Here is a 19,232-nt window from a genome sequence, read left to right on the forward strand (position 1 = left end):
AAAAAAGCAATTTCCAAAAAATGGTAAAATGATGTATTTCAAAATTGTGGTCTAAATATGGGATACTACTGGCAATATCACAAAAAGCAATTGAAATTTTAAAAAACAGTCATTTATCGCTAAAACATTATAAAATTCATATTTATGAATAATCTGTTGTTTTGAAAATCACGCCAAATGGGAAAAATTGAAATTAAGAAAATCATCCAAATATTTGTTGAAAATGTGATCTCAATATTAGACCTCATGTCATGGCCCATATTTAGACCATCTCGCTATTTTTCTTCTTCAATTTATTTTTGCTCTCTGTGGTAGATATTTCCCAAACAAGTCATGGCATTATAAAAGACCACATTTGTTTTATGTGCCGCTAATATCATAACCATACGCGTAGCTAGAACTTTATATTTGGGTGTGCACAAAGGAAATAAATGAGGTCTTGTACCTTTTTAATAGCATATATTTTGCAACACAATCACTTGGCTCTTTAACTGCACTGATTTTTGTAAAGGAATATAAATTCACTAAATGACAGTGTTGAAAATTCTGAATATATGTAGTAGAAAAAAATCAAATTGCATAGAAATTACACACACACAAAATGTTCATAAATGTTTCAAACAAATACATCAAAATACACGCCATCTACACGTCTGTCAAAAGGTACAATGTTCTTAAACTCATCAATAACTTCATTTACATCAATAGACTAAGCTTTTTCCTGTTCCACAAATAGTAAGAGCAGGGCTTCCAATCTATCCTGCTTCTGAGTTGCTCTTAATTTAGTTTTAACTTGGGTAAGCTTTGAGAAAGCTCTCTCACACGTGCAGCTTGTGACAGGTATAGAAGAAAAGCGCTGCAGTACAGAGTAGAATGCAGTAAATATCTTCTTTCTCCAGTGACATCAAAAAATCGAAAAACTACAGACACTCGTTTCATCAGCGATAATGCACACGTTTGTACCAAGTAATTACATTTTTAACTTCTTACAAACTGCTGCTTATTTTCTCTCTTATTGAAATATCTGTCTTTAATTCTCTTTGATAAAGCAGCCCATTAGGGTGTGCCTAGGCACACCCGGCACACCACGTACTGTAGCTACACCTATGATCATAACCTACACAAAGCAGATGAGAATTCAGAAAACGCTGAATTAAAACATACCTGTAAAACGTTTTCGGAGGTCGCAATTCTATAACAGCGTCCAAGGCCGAAACTAACCACCACTTTCTCTTGCCAATTGGCGCCGCAACCTTTGTCCTTGACAGATAACCAGTTCCAATAGCTTCTGCCAGGTTGCAGCTCCCGGGATGGCTGATAACTCCAAAATCCATATTTAAACATTCGCCCATATTTAGACCTTCTCCTCTAATAGTAGTGCAAAATCCCAAAAGGGACCTCCCCGCGGTGCCCCCCCCCCAATTCAATTATACAGATTCTCAGTTGTTAACCTCTACATCTGTAACCAATGGTCATAGGCAGATAATCTTGTTTTAGTCTTAATCCTCATTAGGTGGTGTACAAAAAAGATTATATTTAATATTTCGATAACGTCAGTGGTTTTGCCGTAATTTTAAAAAAATATAATCTTTAAAAAGTAGCATTTTTCTGCTACTTCCTAAAGTTATTGCCTTGCAATTTTTGAAGAAATTGAATGAGAGTAAATTGTTTCGAATAAAAGTTGTAGCCTAATATGTAAGTTTTATTGTATTTTAATGAAAGATACACCATAAAATGTGTCTCCAAATGAAGGATAGTGACAAAAAAGTGTCTTGATCACAAGAGACTTCGCAGAATTAATTGTCATAAAATTAAAGAAATGTTCAGTTGGGCCTCCTCGATGACGCAGTGGTAGCCTCGTCGCCTTGTAATCAAGGGGTCCCGGGTTCGATACTCGGTGGAGGCACATAGTGGTTCGGATCCCACTATAAACTGTAGGTCCAGTCCCGATTAACCTTACTGTGCATAAAGTGGACTTAAAGCACAAAATCAATAAAAGACATGTTCAGTCGAGTAGTCAATCGACATTTGCGTGCTGACGGCCGTCATCTTGTAAAGAGTCCGCCATATTGGATATTTTCTTTATTTGATATATCTCGGGAACGGTGGCACCTATCAACTTCCGATTTCTTCAGAAAACAGTTTAATACTGTATAGAATTCAATAACTCCTACGTCAATGATTCCGAACTTAACCGCCGGACTGTCACAAAGACACTTTTTTGTCACTATCCTCTATTTGGAGGCACATTTTAGTGTCTATTTCATTCAAATACCTTAAAACTTCCAAATTAGGCTACAACTGTTATTCGAAACAATTTACTGTTTTTTTTTGTTTGTTCAAAAGTTACAAGGCAAAACTAAAAAGTACTAGAAAATGTCACGTTTTATAGATTTTTTTAAAAATAACTACAAACCACCGACATTATCGAAAATTTAAACAGAATCTTTTTTGTAGACCATCTAATGAGAATTAAGACTAAAACAAGATTACCTGCCTACGACCATTGGTTACGGAAAAATAGGTTAATAATTGAGAGTTTGTGAAATTGAGGTTTGGGAGGCACTGGGGAGATCACCGCGGGGACTTTTGGGATTTTGCACTACTAGTAGTATTCTAACAAGTGGCCAAAATTCAGCTTTTATGGAATTATTCCTGACATTTGACATTTTTTGTCCATTGTCTTGGCTAACTCCACCACAGAAGTCGGCTAGAAACTTGGAATGTGAGAGTTTTGTTCCTGTTATAACGTAAGCTCCCACTAAGAAGTTATATTTCCGGAATTGAACCTATTGGAAGGGGGAGGTGTTATTATTTATTTTATTTATTATTATTATTTCGGACGTATTTAATGAATAGAACATTTAGAGTAAAAATAGGTCAAACAACATCCAATATAGCAAAAATATCGTGTGGTGTACCACAAGGATCTCCTCTTGGCCCTATTTTATTTGAATTTTTATTAATGATCTTATGTTTAGTGTAAAAGAATCATCCTGTTTCTATATGCTGATGATCTAAAAATATTCAGGGAAATAAAAAATGGACCGGACGTTACAGGATGAACTTAATAGAGTAGTACAATGGTGTGACATAAATGGTACGCAAATTAATTTAGCTAAATGCAAAGTAATGAGATTTCGAGGAAAAACAAATTGTATTGTTTCTCAATATGTTATTAAAGGTTTATATTTGTTCTAGTCATAAGGATTTGGGCATAATTATTGATTTCAAATTACTATTTGATGAACATATAATAGAAGTTTTTAAAAAAGCTAAAAAGGTTTTAGGTTTCATATTTTTTAATTGGACTTCTCTTAATAGAATGGAAACTTTTAGATTTCTATTTATAGTTTTGGTTCGCCCATTAGTGGAATATGAAAGTGAATTGTGGAACGTAACAGCAAATAGTCACACCGAGAAAATTGAATCAATTCAGAAATTATTTATTAGGTTGCTTTGTAGAAAAATGAAGAAAAGTTACATATCACTAAGTTATATGGAGTGGTTGGAGATACTTAATTTAACAACCTTGAGCTCAAGAAGGAAATATAAAATTAATTTATTGATACAAAACATTTTGTCAAATAGGATTGATAGTGAATACTTTATAAATACAATAGTCTATAATGTTCCAAAATATAAAACAAGAAAAAATCATTATTATCAGTAAATTTGAAAAGTGGTGGTGAATTTATAAAAATATTAATTATTGATTTTAACCATGACTTGCCTTAATTTCTTTTTAGGTATAAGATGAGGTTTTATTGTAAAAACCATTATGAGTTAATCCTTTGATATTACTCTTTGTGACCGTCGTCGCCTTGTAATGAAGGGGTCCCGGGTTCGATTCCCGGTGGATGCGCATAGTGGTTCGGATCCCACTTTAAGCTGTAAGTCTAGTCCCGATTAGCCTTACTGTGCATAAAGTGGACTTAAAACACCAAATCAATCAATCAATAAATCAAATTACTCTTTGCGACACAGTGCTGTATAAGGTTTTTTTTAACTGTTCTCAGGACTTTAAAATAAACTACTATTATTATTATTATTATTATTATTATTATTGCGTTCACTATAAGCCAAAGTGCTCAACAGATGATGCTGTATGTTATACGTCTCGATAGGGTTTGTTTTGGGAACATTTATACATAAATACTTACAAGCTACTTGTCAATTATTCTTATGGATTGTAGTTACTCACATAAACTAATACTGTACTAAACTTGTACTTCATAAATATTGATACATTTGCTATTTTATGACACGCGCTGATATTGTACTATACTAATGCTCCATAATCATGTGCAACTCATTCATTCTGTGGGTCTGGTGTGAGGAAAACTCAGCTTACAACAGAAGTCAAAACTAAATGCCAAGAGCTCGAAACGTGGCCCTCCTAACCTCCAATTCTGCTTAGGTCTAATGTGGTTAGGTTAGGAGGGGCAGGTTTAGAGCTATTAACGTAGTTTTGGCATTTGTTGCAAGCTGGGTGCGTCCTACACCAGACCCTTCATTCTATCTGGCTAACGTATTTGACGACATAATCAAGGGCGCCCTCAGGGAGGGGCCAGGGGAGGGCACTTGCCCCTACCCCTGAGATTTCTGGAAAGAGTTAATGTAATTCGAATGGTGGAATTGTAGAGATATTTTATAAAGAAAATGTTGTTTTCCGTAACTTATAACTATTATTGTTATTATTATTATTTAAGTAGAGTTACATTTAAGCTTACAGTCTATTTTGCACTGGTTATCTAATTATAAAAAACAGTTCTATATATATACAGAATATGGAAATTACAAATATATGTAATTTTTTTAAAAAAACAAGTAGTAGTAGTAGTAACAACACAAATAAACAATAAAAGCAGTAATAATAGCAATAATAATAATAGTTTATTTTAATGTACTGAGAACAGTTTAAAAAAAACTTATACAGCACTAGGTCACAAAGAGTAATATCAAAGGATTAACTCAATGGTTTTTACAGTAAACCTCATCTTATACCTAAAGATAATATTTTAAGGGAAGTCATAGTTAAAATCATCTATTAATATTTCTATAAATTCACGATCATTTTTCAAATTTACTGATAATAATGATTTTTTTTTGTTTTGTATTTTGGAACGTTATATACTATCGTATTTACAAAGTATTCAATATCAATCCTATTTGACAAAATGTTTTGTATCAATAAATTAATAATAATAATGATAAAAGTTTATATGAGCCTGTCCCCTCTGAGAAAAAATCCTGCAGGCCATCTTGGATATAATGTTGGGTTATTATATGCGTTTTTAATCATTTGATGAACAAAATATATAAATGTGTATAATGTATCGTGACCCAGTCACTATTAGCACTACAATACGTTCGTTATACCATTACGTGGATGCCAGAACAGTTCATGACACAGCATAACTTAATGAAGAGAGAAGAAAGGCTTCTTTGAGGCAAATAATTAACGGGCCTGCTTTCCCCACAGTTCTCTATTCGTGTCACTTGCTAAATTGCAACTATTGTTTTTAACCAGCTGATCGAGTAATTTATTGTCCGTTCCGCCGGTGAATTCCCTTTATTTCCATGTGGCAGGTTTCGCGAATTGCAAACACAGATAAATTATAATACGTCGACAGTCAATTAGCCTCCGTCCAAATCAAACAGTTGCATCGTATTAGGTCTTTTAATTAAAATAGCAGCTCCCAATAGCATTGTTGCGCTCGGAAAATGAAGAACAGGAAAGAGTTCATTGGTATTAAACCCTCCAATAAATAACAAGCATGATTATCATGCTTGGCGTATTGAAATTACCTGTCTCCATTGTCCGGCGTTTTAGCATCGTGATTTAAGTGTAGATCGGTACTGGGTTCAAATTTCGGAATATTAATATTCTTGTTCTTTACGATAATTATTAACGATCCACTGGTCCTTTGGTCGAAGCCAACCAAGCAGTTTTTTCAAAAATTTCTGTCCTTTCGAAAAACCACTATGATATTCAAAAATCTGAAAATTTTCATCTGTTTAGAATTTCTTTTAGAGCATTCACGTGATTCTTCAAATCGTTTGCTTCGTAATAGTTTCCTGCCGATCTCCGCGACGGGGTGGTTAGAACATCGCGCTGCGACGCTAAGTATCTTTCTTTGTGTCCCTTCATCAATTTCATCATATCCTCATCTTCATGTCAGGGGCGACGTGCGGTCAGCACGACGAACCCCCGGCCGTCGTTGTAGGTTTCCGTGACCGGGTTACGCTACTCATTCGTAGCTCCTCAATTCCCTCACGATGGTGGGTGGCCAACGGTCTCATACACAGGCCGAAATCTCAGGAGAAAAATTGTTCAGAAGATTCAAACCTAGCTTTTGGAAGTATCGATTACTTTTTCGAGTAAGGGTAACAGAAATTAGTTACTTTTGGGCAAAGTAATTTCAACTAGGTTACTTTTGAGCAAAGTAACAGGAAATAGGTTTATTTTTAGCAAAGTAAGTGTAACTGGGTTACTTTTGAGTAAAGTAACTGCATATGGGTTACTTTTGAGCAAAGTAACTGGAATTAGGTTTCGTTTTAGGAAAGTAAGTGCAACTGGGTTACTTTAGAGGAAAATAACTGCACATGGGTTACTTTTGAGTAAAGTAACTGCATATGGGTTACTTTTGAGCAAAGTAACTTGAACTAGGTTTCATTTTAGCAAAGTAAGTGCAACTGGGTTACTTTTGAGCAAAATAACTGCACGTGGGTTACTTTTGGGTAAAGAAACTGCACATGGATTACTTTTGAGCAAAGTAACTTGAACTAGCTTTCTTTTGAGCAAATTAAGTGTAACTGGGTTACTTTTGAGTAAAGTAACTGCATATGGGTTACTTTTGGGCAAAGTAACTAGAACTAGGTTTTATTTTAGCAAAGTAAGTGTAACTGGGTTACTTTTGAGCAAAATAACTGCACATGGGTTACTTTTGAGCAAAGTAACTGAAACTAGGTTTCTTTTGAGCAAATTAAGTGTAACTGGGTTACTTTTGAGTAAAGTAACTGCATATGGGTTACTTTTGAGCAAAGTAACTAGAACTAGGTTTCATTTTAGCAAAGTAAGTGTAACTGGTTTACTTTTGAGTAAAGTAACTGTATATGGGTTACTTTTGAGCAAAGTAACTGGAACTAGGTTTTTTAGCAAAGTAACTGCAACTGGGTTACTTTTGAGCAAAATAACTGAACATGGGTTACTTTTGAGTAAAGTAACTGCACATGGGTTACTCTTGAGCAAAGTAACTGCAACTAGATTTATTTTGAGCATGGTAATTGCAGCTGGGTTACTTTTAAGGAAAGTAACTCGAACTATGTTTCTTTTAAGCAAAGTAAGTGCAACTGGGTTACTTTTGAGAAAGCACCTTTCTGAAGACTCTGAGTTTCATATAAAGACGGTACATATACTTACTATTAAAACTCCACTCCTGCATATCATTCCTGTTTCGTAATTTCCAGACGCTGATTATGCCGGTTGCTCAAAACACACTTAAACTAGTGGATAATAAACATAAATGTAGACATTTGTGAATGACTAATTTGTTTTAATTATCGGAACCAATTAAAAGATAGTTCCGTCCCGTCAGAGTTCCTACTTCGCAGGTTTGTCGCCCCCAGCCCGCTTTAATGACAATTACATTACACACCAGATGGCTCCACCGCCGCGATGCGGTATCTGAGTTTCCGTAACGACACCCTCGCTATGGCGTCTTGTCAGACTGGCTGCGAGCTTTAATAAGATCTGTCAAAGAAAATGGATTGCCTTCCGCGGGTGCCAAGGGGGGGAGGGGGCAGCCCACGTCAAAAGTGTTCCGAAGACATTTTGACCCGTCGGTACTTGAATATTCCTTTTTTTTTTCGAAAAGGAAGGGTTAAAAAATGTCTTGAACAGAGATGACCTCGATGTATGATGAATGAAGTTTGCCATGAGAAAAGCTGCGAAGATTGTTTAAGAAGTGGATCGAGTGTCGAAAAGAGAAGAATATGAATTTTAGCAAGCTGGAACGTGCATTTTCCTGGCAGTTTGTTGGCGGATTAAAGGAAAGGGGGCAATCGCCCCCCCCCCATGCTTCAGTAAGTCCTCTATTAGCACAAAGTAAATAGCGATCACCCCCTTTTAACATCTAAAATGAAGCGTCAGCCGAGGGACGTCTAGAACTATCTATAAATCGTACATTTCTACAGCTGTAAATTGTGATCACCTCTTTGTGACGTCTAAAATGAAGTGATAGCCTGAGATACATGTAGAACTTTCTACAAACCTTACATTTCTACAGCTGTAAATGGTGATCACCTTTATGTGACGTCTAAAGTGAAAAGATCGCTCGAGGAACGTATAGAACTATCTCTAAATCGTAAATTAACACAGCTGTAAATGGCGATCACCTCTCGGTGACGTCTAAAATGAAGCGATCACCCGAGGAACGTCTAGAACAATCTAAAAATCGCAAATTAACGCAACTGTAATTGACGATCACTCCTTTGTCACGTCTAAAAGGAAGTGATCACCCAAGAGACATCTAGACATATCTACTATATACCGTCAATTAACACAACAATAAATAGTGGGCAGCCCTTTTCACGTCTAAAATGAAACGATCACCAGAGACGTCTAGAACTATATGAAAATCGTTGATTGATTGATTGATTTGCTATATTCTGCATCGCTTTTATGAAACTTTTGCCTAACCGCGAAGATGAGAATGAAAGGTGATAAGTGAAATTGGTGAAGGGACAATCACAAATGCATATGGATGACAAACAGAGGATTGTTCAAGTAGCAGAGCCTTGTTAGTCTTCATAACGCAGTCCAGGTTGTATATATACTGCGTGGAAAAGAGGTTGATATTTGGGTGGCTTCAAAAAATGACACCCGTTACAGCCATATCTATAAATCGTAGGTTAACACGAGAGCACTTTTGCACTTATAGAACTATCTACAAATTATAAATTAATAAAGCTGTAAATGGCGATTATCCCTTTTTGAAGTCTAACATAAAGCGATCACCCGAGGGACGTATAGATAGGCTTAGCCAGGACAGTCCTGGTTCTTTAGTGCTGTCCGGGATTGCAAAATGTTCGGGTATTTGAGAATCTGAACATGAAAATAGCTACCGGTATTGAATATTCACTACCAGAATTTATGACCGGCAAGGATCGATCGATTATAAGGATCGATTCTTTTCTTTCTTCGAGAAATCGACTTCCAAACGGTTCCGTTTCCATACTTCCGTGAACATCTTGGTTGTCTTGCAAGCGTGTGAAGTAACTCGTCTAAACGTTTTTGTTAATTATAATTATTTACAAGGGCTTTGCATTTGGCAATGGGCAAATGAAAGTGTGTATTTATCGTTAACCTGCAGCAGGAATACAAATTCTTGAAACTGTGTAACGACAGTGACAGTAAGCATGTGCAATGTACATTCTGTAATGGAGTATTTTCTCTTGCACATAAAGGAAGAGGTGATATTGAAGACCACGTGAAGACAGTTAAACATATAAGTGCTATTAATGTTACTGCTTCAACAAACATGAGAGATTTTAGAAAATAATGTTAATATTCTTTCTTGTACAATTTATAGTTTAATGTTCCAATAAAATGTTAAGACTTTTAAGAAATTTTAATTTATTTTTGTAAAGAAAACTAAAATTCAGCAGTAACGAGTTGATCGCGAATATGTCCTGGGTATAGAAGTATTTATAAATCAAATTAGCACAGCTGTAAATTGTGATCACCCTTTTCTGACGCCTAAAATGAAGCGATCGTCCGAGGGACATCTAGATATAAGTCGTAAATTAACACGAGTAAATAGCAAACGCCTACCTCTCTCTCTCTCTCTCTCTCTCTCTCTCTCTCTCTCTCTCTCTCTCTCTCTCTCTCTCTCTCTCTCTCTCTGTGTGTGTGAATGTGTAAATCACCTACGAAGCCATACATAAACACATCAAAAAACTTCCAAGCGATTTGGGTTCTTGGTTATTTGATTATTATATACAGGGTAACGTCACTGGGACAAAACAAGAAATGAAAGTGATAGCTATGAGTCCTTGCCTCGTGCCTATACATGCAGGATAAAAATGTTATTCTTCGAAAATTCGTACCGTCTAAACGCTTCCTCACCGAGCAAAACCTTCGTTCTTCGTCATAATGTCCTCCACGTGCTGTGAAAGTTTGGTGGTTTGTACGGTGACACCCTGTATATACTAAATAAATACGAGTTTGGAAAAAAGGCGTTCCCTTAAACACGGTCGTGCAATTCTATTTTCGATATTTCACGTCGCTTTTGCTACATCCGTAGGATCATCGCAACAACACAATAAGCATTCCAAATACGATGTTAACAAAGCCATGTTTTGTGGCTGGTGTAATAAGAGACTTCCTGCCAAGGGAATTCGAGAGCGGAACGCTAATCAGTTTCAGTTAATGTATCATATTTACTTAATTAGAAAATTTCAATGCAACTCATTATATTCCAAGAAATTAACATAATAATTAAATTCGTAATTATCGTGGAATTTTCATTTATCGCATACCATTTTCGCAAATACATTTTTAGATTTTTTACAATAAGCATGGAAACGTCACATCTCCAAATGTTTTGCAAACTAATAAAGTAACCCTAATTAGCAGTAAAAGAGTTTAAATTGTCTACAATTTTGGGTTCATAATCCCCGAAGGGAATCCAGCGGCAACGTGTTGCAATTGCCTTTAAATTGTGCGCCATCTTCATGCAATGCAATTTAAAGTTTATATTAAGCAAATGTTTCAGCTGAAAGTTTTAATTTCAAGTGGTCATGCAATTCAGAGAAGTAGGTCACACCTGGACGTAGTTGGAGCAGCAGAGGCGCCCAGCGGTGGGTTGCCAAACTATATAGGAAAAAATGCGTAGGCTATTGGCAATCGAGAATATTACTCAATTCTGAAATTATTAGTGCAATCTCATGAGCATCTCTAACGCCTTGTGACATGTATTGCTTACGAATCAGAAACAGAGCTACAATCTCCAACTTTTAACAAGCATGTATACAAGTACGTTTTAAATCAATTTGGAGCAAGAAAGTGGCCTCCTAAATAAGCTTATAACAAGCAAGCTTCTTCCTTAAATAAACTTCCAACAAGCAAATTGCGTCCAAACAAAGTAAACTACTACATTAAATAAACATCCAACAAGCAAGCTTCTTCCTTAAATAAACTTCCAACAAGCAAACTGTTTCCTTACATAAACTTCCAACAAGCAAGCTTCATCTTTAAATAATCTTCCAACAAGCAAACTTCTTCCTTAAATAAACTTCCAAAAAGCAAGCTGCTTCTTTAAACAAACTTCCAACACGCGAACTACTTCATTTTATAAACTTATAACAACCAAGCCGCTTTCTCCAGATAAATTTCTTACAAGCAAACCACTTCTCCAAATAAGCTTCTCACAAGAACATATTTTTCTTACATAAAACTTCCTAACAGGCAAGCTGCTTCCTTAAAGGAACTTCCAACAATCAAACTGCTTTCTTAAGTAAACTTTCAACAAGCAAGCTGCTTCCTTAAATAAACTTCCAACAATCAAACTGCTTTCTTAAATAAACTTTCAACAAGCAAGCTGCTTCCTTAAATAAACTTCCAAAATGCAAGCTGATTCCTTAAACAAACTTCCAACAAGCGAACTGCTTCATTTTATAAACTTATAACAGCCAAGCCGCTTTCTCCAGATAAATTTCTTACAAGCAAACCACTTCCTCAAATAAGCTTCTCACAAGATCATATTTTTTGTTACATAAAACTTCCTAACAAGCAAGCTTCTCCTTAAAGTAACTTCCAACAAGCAAGCTGCTTCCTTAAATAAACTTCCAACAATCAAACTGCTTTCTTAAATAAACTTTCAACAAGCAAGCTGCTTCCTTAAAATAAACTTCCAACAAGCAAACTGCTTCCTTAAAGGAACTTCCAGCAAGCAAACTTCTTCCTTAAATAAACTTCCAACAAGCAAACTGCTTCATTAAATAAAGTTATAACAATCAGACTGCTTTCTCCAAATAAATTTTTAACAAGCAAACCACTTAACCAAATAAGCTTCTCACAAGAAAAAAAAAATCTCACATAAAACTTCCTAACAAGAAAGCTGCTTCCTTAAATAAACTTCCAGAGGCCTCCCCTATGGCGTAGTGGTAGCGTCGTCGCCGTGTAATCAAGGGGTGCCGGGTTCGATACCCGGTGGAGGCTCAAAGTGGTTCGGGTCTCACTTTAAACTGTAGATCTAGTCCCGATTAGCCTTACTGTGCATAAAGTGGACTTAAAACACCAATTCAATCAATCAATTAAATAAACTTCCAACAAGCAAGCTTCTTCCTTAAAAAGACTTCCAACAAGCAAACTTCTTCCTTAAATAAACTTCCAACAAGCAAACTTCTTCCTTAAGTAATCTTCCAACAAGCAAACTTCTTCCTTAAATAAACTTCCAACAAGCAAACTTCTTCCTTAAATAAACTTCCAACAAGCAAACTTCTTCCTTAAATAATCTTCCAACAAGCAAACTTCTTCCTTAAATAAACTTCCAACAAGCAAAATTCTTCCTTAAATAAACTTCCAACAAGCAAACTTCTTCCTTAAATAAACTTCCAACAAGCAAACTTCTTCCTTAAATAATCTTCCAACAAGCAAACTTCTTCCTTAAAAAGACTTCCAACAAGCAAACTTCTTCCTTAAATAAACTTCCAACAAGCAAACTTCTTCCTTAAATAAACTTCCAACAAGCAAACTGCTTCCTTAGATAATCTTCCAACATGCAAGCTGCTTCCTTAAATAAACTTCCAATAAACAAACTGCTTCATTAAATAAACTTATAACCAAGCTACTTTCTCCAGATAAATTTCTAACAAGCAAACACTTCCCCAAATGAGCTTTTCAGAAGAAAATAATTTGTTCCTTGTTTCGATACCGGGAATTAGTCTTCTTCTGGTTAAATTGAAAACAAGTAGAATCTCCTTATCATTGTTTCTTTCGAGTGGGTCATTATCGATTATCCTTTGTTTTTCTGGTACGCCGCAGTTGGCCGGCGCGTCTGCCTCATTATCCATTCATCCTTTGGGGTTTAATGAAATCTCTGGTAGCCTGACTTTTCTCCTCCTCTTCGTGCCTCTGACATTTTAACGCAGACATGTGGCCAGAACGAAAACCCGTACGTGAATCTCATACGTCACGATGAAAAATGTAATGAGTTTATAAAACTTTCATGTTCCTATGCGCGTGTGAGGACTCCAGAATGTGATGTGAATAATGATGAGATTGTTATTGTGCCCAAAGGGTTGATATTGCTATATTTCGGGCGTCAATCATAAGGGCTATGTGGAATATATCATCCTTGAGGTAAACCACGTGAGGATAAATGGTGCGAATTCTTCTTCTGGTTTGCGGTTTTTTCAAACCTTTAAACACTTGTAATCAAGGGTTCGATATCCGTGGGGCCACATAGTGGTTCGGATACCACTTTAAGCTGTATAGGTTCAGTCCCGATTAGCCTTTCTCTGCATAATGTGGACTTTAAACAAGACAGAGAAGGAGTTATGATGGCGGTTTTACGTTTTTGTTGAAGTTTCGGCAACATTTGTTGCGCTGCGTTCTAGTTTTGTTATTCGTGGCCTCAGTGGTGGCGATTAGGTGGGACGTGGGCGGGGGTGGAGGGGCAGTTGCCCCCACTTTTTTGCCACTTTTGTTCCCCCACTATGCTAAACCTTATCTAACAAAGGAAAGTAAACTGCCCTCCTAGTTTTGGAACCAAATCGCCGCCACTGTGTGACCTTTTTACCCTGTCTTTTTTTCTTTGTTTTGATATTTTCCCCTTTCGCACTACTGTTGTACTAATAGGGCATTTGACATTGTATTACATCTTAGGAGTTATATATTACTAGAATTAGGGTAAGTAGCTAGACCTGATCCTTTCATATATTTGCCTTCTTATTTCTTCTGCCCTTGACCTAAGTGGTTTCCTCAATGTATTGTGGTGCAGTGAACCTTGTATTGTGACGGTCACTCATCCAAATGCTCCTGTCCAGCAATAAAACTCAAAACCTTCAAACGCGTTCCTTTGTACAAAGTTTAGGGAGAACACTGGCTTCCTTTGTAGTTTGATCAGTGGTACGGTTACAAAAATAGGATATTTTTTTTAATGAATCAGTTATACAATGAATCTTGTCAATGTTGGAACTGTGAAATGAGTGACAAGATTCATTGTATATTTGATTTTTGTCATTTTCGTTACTCTGGTGACGACGCCCCTGTAAGACACTATAAGAGAGCCATAAATCGAAATTCTGTGATTGGTGTCACGTTAATCTGTTTTTTGCAATTAATATGGGCCCTGCGGGTTTGACTTCAAAATAGCGATTCTATGAGCGATGTAAAGAAAGAAGCACTTTAGTGCCATAAAATGTTGGTTGGGAACAGCAATACTACAGATTTTTTTTCCGAAATAGAGAAATCATAATTTTGTCTTAACGTTTTACTTTCACTGTACAATTTGTTGCACCTGGCAATACTAGTATAGAGTGCGCGTCAAATCTCCTGCATATGGCCTTGACGGCTGAACAGCAGCAACGAATCACAGACGTGCGGCGTTGCCTAGTTCCGTGACAAAGCGTTTCGCTCAACCACGCTGTCTCTTTTCCGTGTGAGATTTCGACATGGCACCGCTGCAGTGCGCTGCTATTGGCTATTGCCATATGCAGGAGATTTGACGCGCACTCTAGCATGCCGCTGAGTAAGATATATTATCTCTCGCGATACAATGTGTGGAATGAAGTCTCAACAGGGTTGCCAGTTGAAACTGACAGATAACTTGGTAAGAGATCAAATACAGACTTGCGCAACTTTTGCAGCACTCTCTAGTATACCTGTAAGTAGAAGTGTGTTGATTTTTATCAAGAAATATTATGAGTTTTCCTTACTTGATTCATTGTAACCTGGAGTTACCAGGTGTGTTTGTTTACAAGAAGCAAGCAAAACATTTAAATTTGACATCATATATTTATCGGATCTTTGTCACCATTCCGGTGAAAGTTTGTATCATTTGCAAAGGCTGACATGTTGAAGCCTTTCGAAAACGTAGTAGTTGTCTGGTTAGGTATTTATGCTGTAATTCAGAATTGAAATTTCAGAAATTGTCATTTGGTAGCAAAGTAAAATAAATAATTCATATCTTTTGATATCAACCAACTACTTTTATTCCACTATTATTTAAAATTGTTGTATGTTAACAACAAAAGGAAGAACGGAAGACCATTATTACTGTTAAGCAGCTTTCACAAGTGACAGATTAGCATGCAAGTGGTTTATTTCATGCTCGGAAGGCGCTTGTGGTTGGTTGAGGAAATTGTCCTGAGGTTTCATTGGCTGTTCTAGTTTACATTCTTGTGGCTGCTTCCAAATTCTTCACATGGACCAAAGACACTCTCAATATATCAATATTGCTTGTAGACATAAGACGATAGCAGAGATGAAACAATTGCATCCTAAATAGACCACAGCCAAAATATCTAGATTTGTTTACAATTTGGAGGTAGAACATTCACATTCTCAGTGGACGAAATATTAAAAATAGGAAACTTTCAGAAAGGGTCACTCTGTATAGCACTGATCTTGATGCTCTCTTTTCTCGTTGCAGGAACCCAAACGAGCCTCAGGAGCCTGAGATGGTCCACGGAATCAGACAGGAGAGGAACAGGTTCAAGAACATTGAATGGGTTGCGTATGAAGGGGTTCACAAAAAGTACCTGAATCTGGGTAAGTTGTCCGCAAGTAACCATGTAACCAATTCGGTAGCCTGGAAAATATGGAGCAATTTTGATTGAACAAGTACTTAATAGGGTGTTCACAAATAAATATCCTGGTTCCAGGTTGTTATATACAGGGTGTTCCCGTAAACTTCCACAGCGTGTAAAGAATTGTAATCGTCTCTTAGTAACGATTTGCTCTTGGAGGCCTCGTGTCGACGCCACATGTCTGCGAAAAACCAATTTTTTATCCTATATGTATGCGCCTGAAAATTTCCACCTGGCAACTGAATTTTAAAACCCAGTTCGATTTTTTCTACATTTTGAGTTCGATTACGGAAATTTCAATTACTTTTTTTAATAACGAGTACATTATGTGTTTATAATGTTTATGTGTCTTCTGTATTACGTGTGTCTTTAAATGAAAATAATAAACATGCGATTATAAATTTTGCAGTGTTGCCAGCCGAATTTTAAAATCTGCATCAAAATGGACAGCCATAAATTAGAATGTATTAAATAGTTATTCATGATGTCACTACTTGAGCTTTCTTTAGGAAATAATTATATTTAATCCAATCTTGTATTAATTAATAAATTAAATGTTTTAAGATGACATTCCAAATATGTGTAGCTTTATCTTAGTTGGATTTATGACTTCTTAGCCAGTATTTGGAAAAAAATAAAGAAAGTCGGTTCCTGAGAAGAAAAAAAAGGCAGGCGCCTGAATTATTTTTAGTTTTGTCCACCCCTGGCACAGAGTAACAGTTGGCACTGCCACAGTGGCGTAAATGACACCCTTCGGGGCGCAGTTAGAATGATAAATTTAGAACAACCGATAGTTCACAAAAGTTTTCCTTTCACCGTTAAAATACATTTTCAACCGAAGATATTATATTTGTATGCCCATACAACTGCAAACAGAAAATGTTAATCACTAGAAAAATAGGAAGTGAATTACCAGATTAAAATAAACCATCATTAGCGTCAATAGTTCAAGTCATCCAAGGGTAGACGACAGGCAAGAAAATGAGCTGGAAACACTGATGTTCAACCTTGCAAGCAGATTTGCAAATAATTTGACATGTATGATAAGAGACAAAATCAAACATTACCACTTTTCGCAAAATTTGTGTGTTCCCGTGCACTGTTTCCCCGCGAGAAATGATATCACCGATGAGATGTTCAGTTGCCAGCATTCAGGCGGCAAAACGGGCTTTTTTGAACGACTGTAGCACTGTAGTACCGATAAAATTATTAGTGAGAAAAGTTGTGTTTTAATGTCCTATATCTGTTTCTGTGGTCCGTGGGCACCATGTTTAATATTTTACAGTTTGTCTGTTGTATGAACCTTTAGAACCAGTTGATACATTGATTCAAATTACATGTACGAATATTCATGTTTCTGTATACCTAATGTAAATGTAGGCTGTAGAAATTGAAGCTTTTTTTTAACGAGTAGGGGCCCACAACTGAAAGTTTCGGGGCACGCAGGGCGTGTTAGTTACGCCACTGCACTGTTAGTTACATTTTCTGTCGGAAAACGACAAAATTTTAATATGATATGAGCAGACTGTGTAAGTAATCAATTTAAGAGTTACGCTATAGGTTATGAAAAACTCTAGATAAAATTTGAAAATCTCTTCTTTAATGCATGTACGTTATGCGTCAAAATATACAGTACTGAAACTCGCGCATCTCGAGCACGTGGTTGCGTTTGTCGACGGAGCATAGCTCCAGCTGCACGTGTTTGAAGTAGTGAAAAGGAAGTTGTGTTGTGCAGTTGTTGTTGGAAATGGGTCTCTCGACGGAGGGAAAAGTACTCATAGTTGAGCATTATTTCCGCTCATACGGAAGCGGTCGTGAAGGTGGACCGAGTTTGAAAAAGGTGACTGGTCTATATGCAACCCAAATGACAATCGTCCACTCCACATGCCCTAACCTAACCTAACCTAACCTTAGGTTTCCTGACAGTTATGCAACCCAAAAGGCACGATTGTTATTTGGGTTGCATATAGACCAGTCACTATATTGTAACATGTCTTATACTTTTGTTCATCTTTTCATTTCAGTACTGTATATTTTGGCGCATACGTACTTAAAATAGGATATGTACAGAGTGTGGTGAACTGTACATTTCCTTAATAATGTGCTTCAAATTCCCACCATCAGTCTCAACACACATCCTAAACATGCTTCCTTGATTTCTCTTCCAAATATGACGATCCAAAGCAGCCCTTGCAGTGGTTATCATTCTAGATTAAATAAAACGACATAGTCAATGAAGACAGGACTACAATCAAACACGTAAACATGTTTGGTTTAATAAATAATTTCTGCATCGAATGTTTCTAGATTTCTCTTCCAGAGCACCAACATTCTTACGGCAATCGGGATCCACAAGTCGGGCGCAGACTTTGAGGAGATCATCCAGACTTAAAAAGACTTCTTTATGAACGATACGAGATAGTGGGTTATTCAAAAAGATTGGTGCGCAAGTAAAGCTGACTGACATACCACAACTGTCATGGCATGAATTGACAGAATAGTTCTCCAAGTTTAAATGAACACTACAAGTACTCGTGTGGGCGCTGTTGGTCAAACGGTAGATGTCACGACTGCAGTTACTGCCCAGACACATCTCCAGTACATCAAAAGCCGCAAGTGGATTCGAACCGAACGTTTAACCCAATCTGTACGGTTCAGTCTTGTTGAATTTGGTCTCAAAGTATCCTGCACAGTCCAATTCCATCATGCAAAACAAAGTACCTTCTGCTTAAGTGTCGCCATCTTGCACATACAGCGCCACTAGTGACCGTTGCCTACACTTACATCCACAGACAAGAACTTTAGGTATTTCCGTCCATGACTAGTCGGTTACAGTTTTTGTCAGTCTCGAACTGGCCTTTCTTGAATAACTCTGTAATGGACATTTCCACTAAATTTTACTTGTAACAATTTTGAAAACTATGCTTTAGAAAAATGATCCCTGTAAGTTCTCATGTTTCTCTGCGTTAAATTTAAGGCAAAAACGAGACTTACAACGTATTTCATGTCATAGTGGAAATGTCGAGACTTTTTTTACTCACCCTGTACGTATTTTTAAAGTATACTTTTTTTGTGAAGGGAAATCAAATTATACTAACATCTGTCTCCTCTTGGAAAGATAGTTAAGTTTAGGTATGTCTTTTCTATACTAGAACGACAATGCTAAGTTGAATATATTTTGATACCACATTCGCATTCATATTTTGAGCTGGCCCCCGTGGCAGAGTGATTAGCACATTGCGCTACGACGTCAGGGGTCACGGGTTCGAATCCCGGACTGGGCATGGATGTTTGTGAGTGTCCATTCATCAATTTCATCATATCGTCACCTATCTCTATCTTCGCAAATTAACGAAAAGTGGCACAAAAAGCGAAGGAAAATCAATCAAACAAGCAAACAATCAATCAAACGA

The 19,232-nt window shown here is 36.7% G+C and overlaps 1 protein-coding gene across 1 annotated transcript in view; it reads left to right on the top strand.

Moving 5' to 3' along the window:
- The window catches only part of LOC145979758 (neuroligin-2-like), a 272,774-nt gene that overhangs the window by 248,478 nt on the left and 5,064 nt on the right, over positions 1-19,232 (top strand). Inside the window, exon 5 of the mRNA XM_083112744.1 lies at positions 15,663-15,781. Coding sequence (XP_082968870.1) covers positions 15,663-15,781 — 119 coding nt within the window. The remainder of the gene's footprint in view (positions 1-15,662; positions 15,782-19,232) is intronic.

The sequence above is a fragment of the Lepisma saccharinum genome, chromosome 26 (assembly GCF_977018435.1).
Source record: "Lepisma saccharinum chromosome 26, izLepSacc3.1, whole genome shotgun sequence".
Lineage (NCBI taxonomy): Eukaryota > Metazoa > Arthropoda > Insecta > Zygentoma > Lepismatidae > Lepisma > Lepisma saccharinum.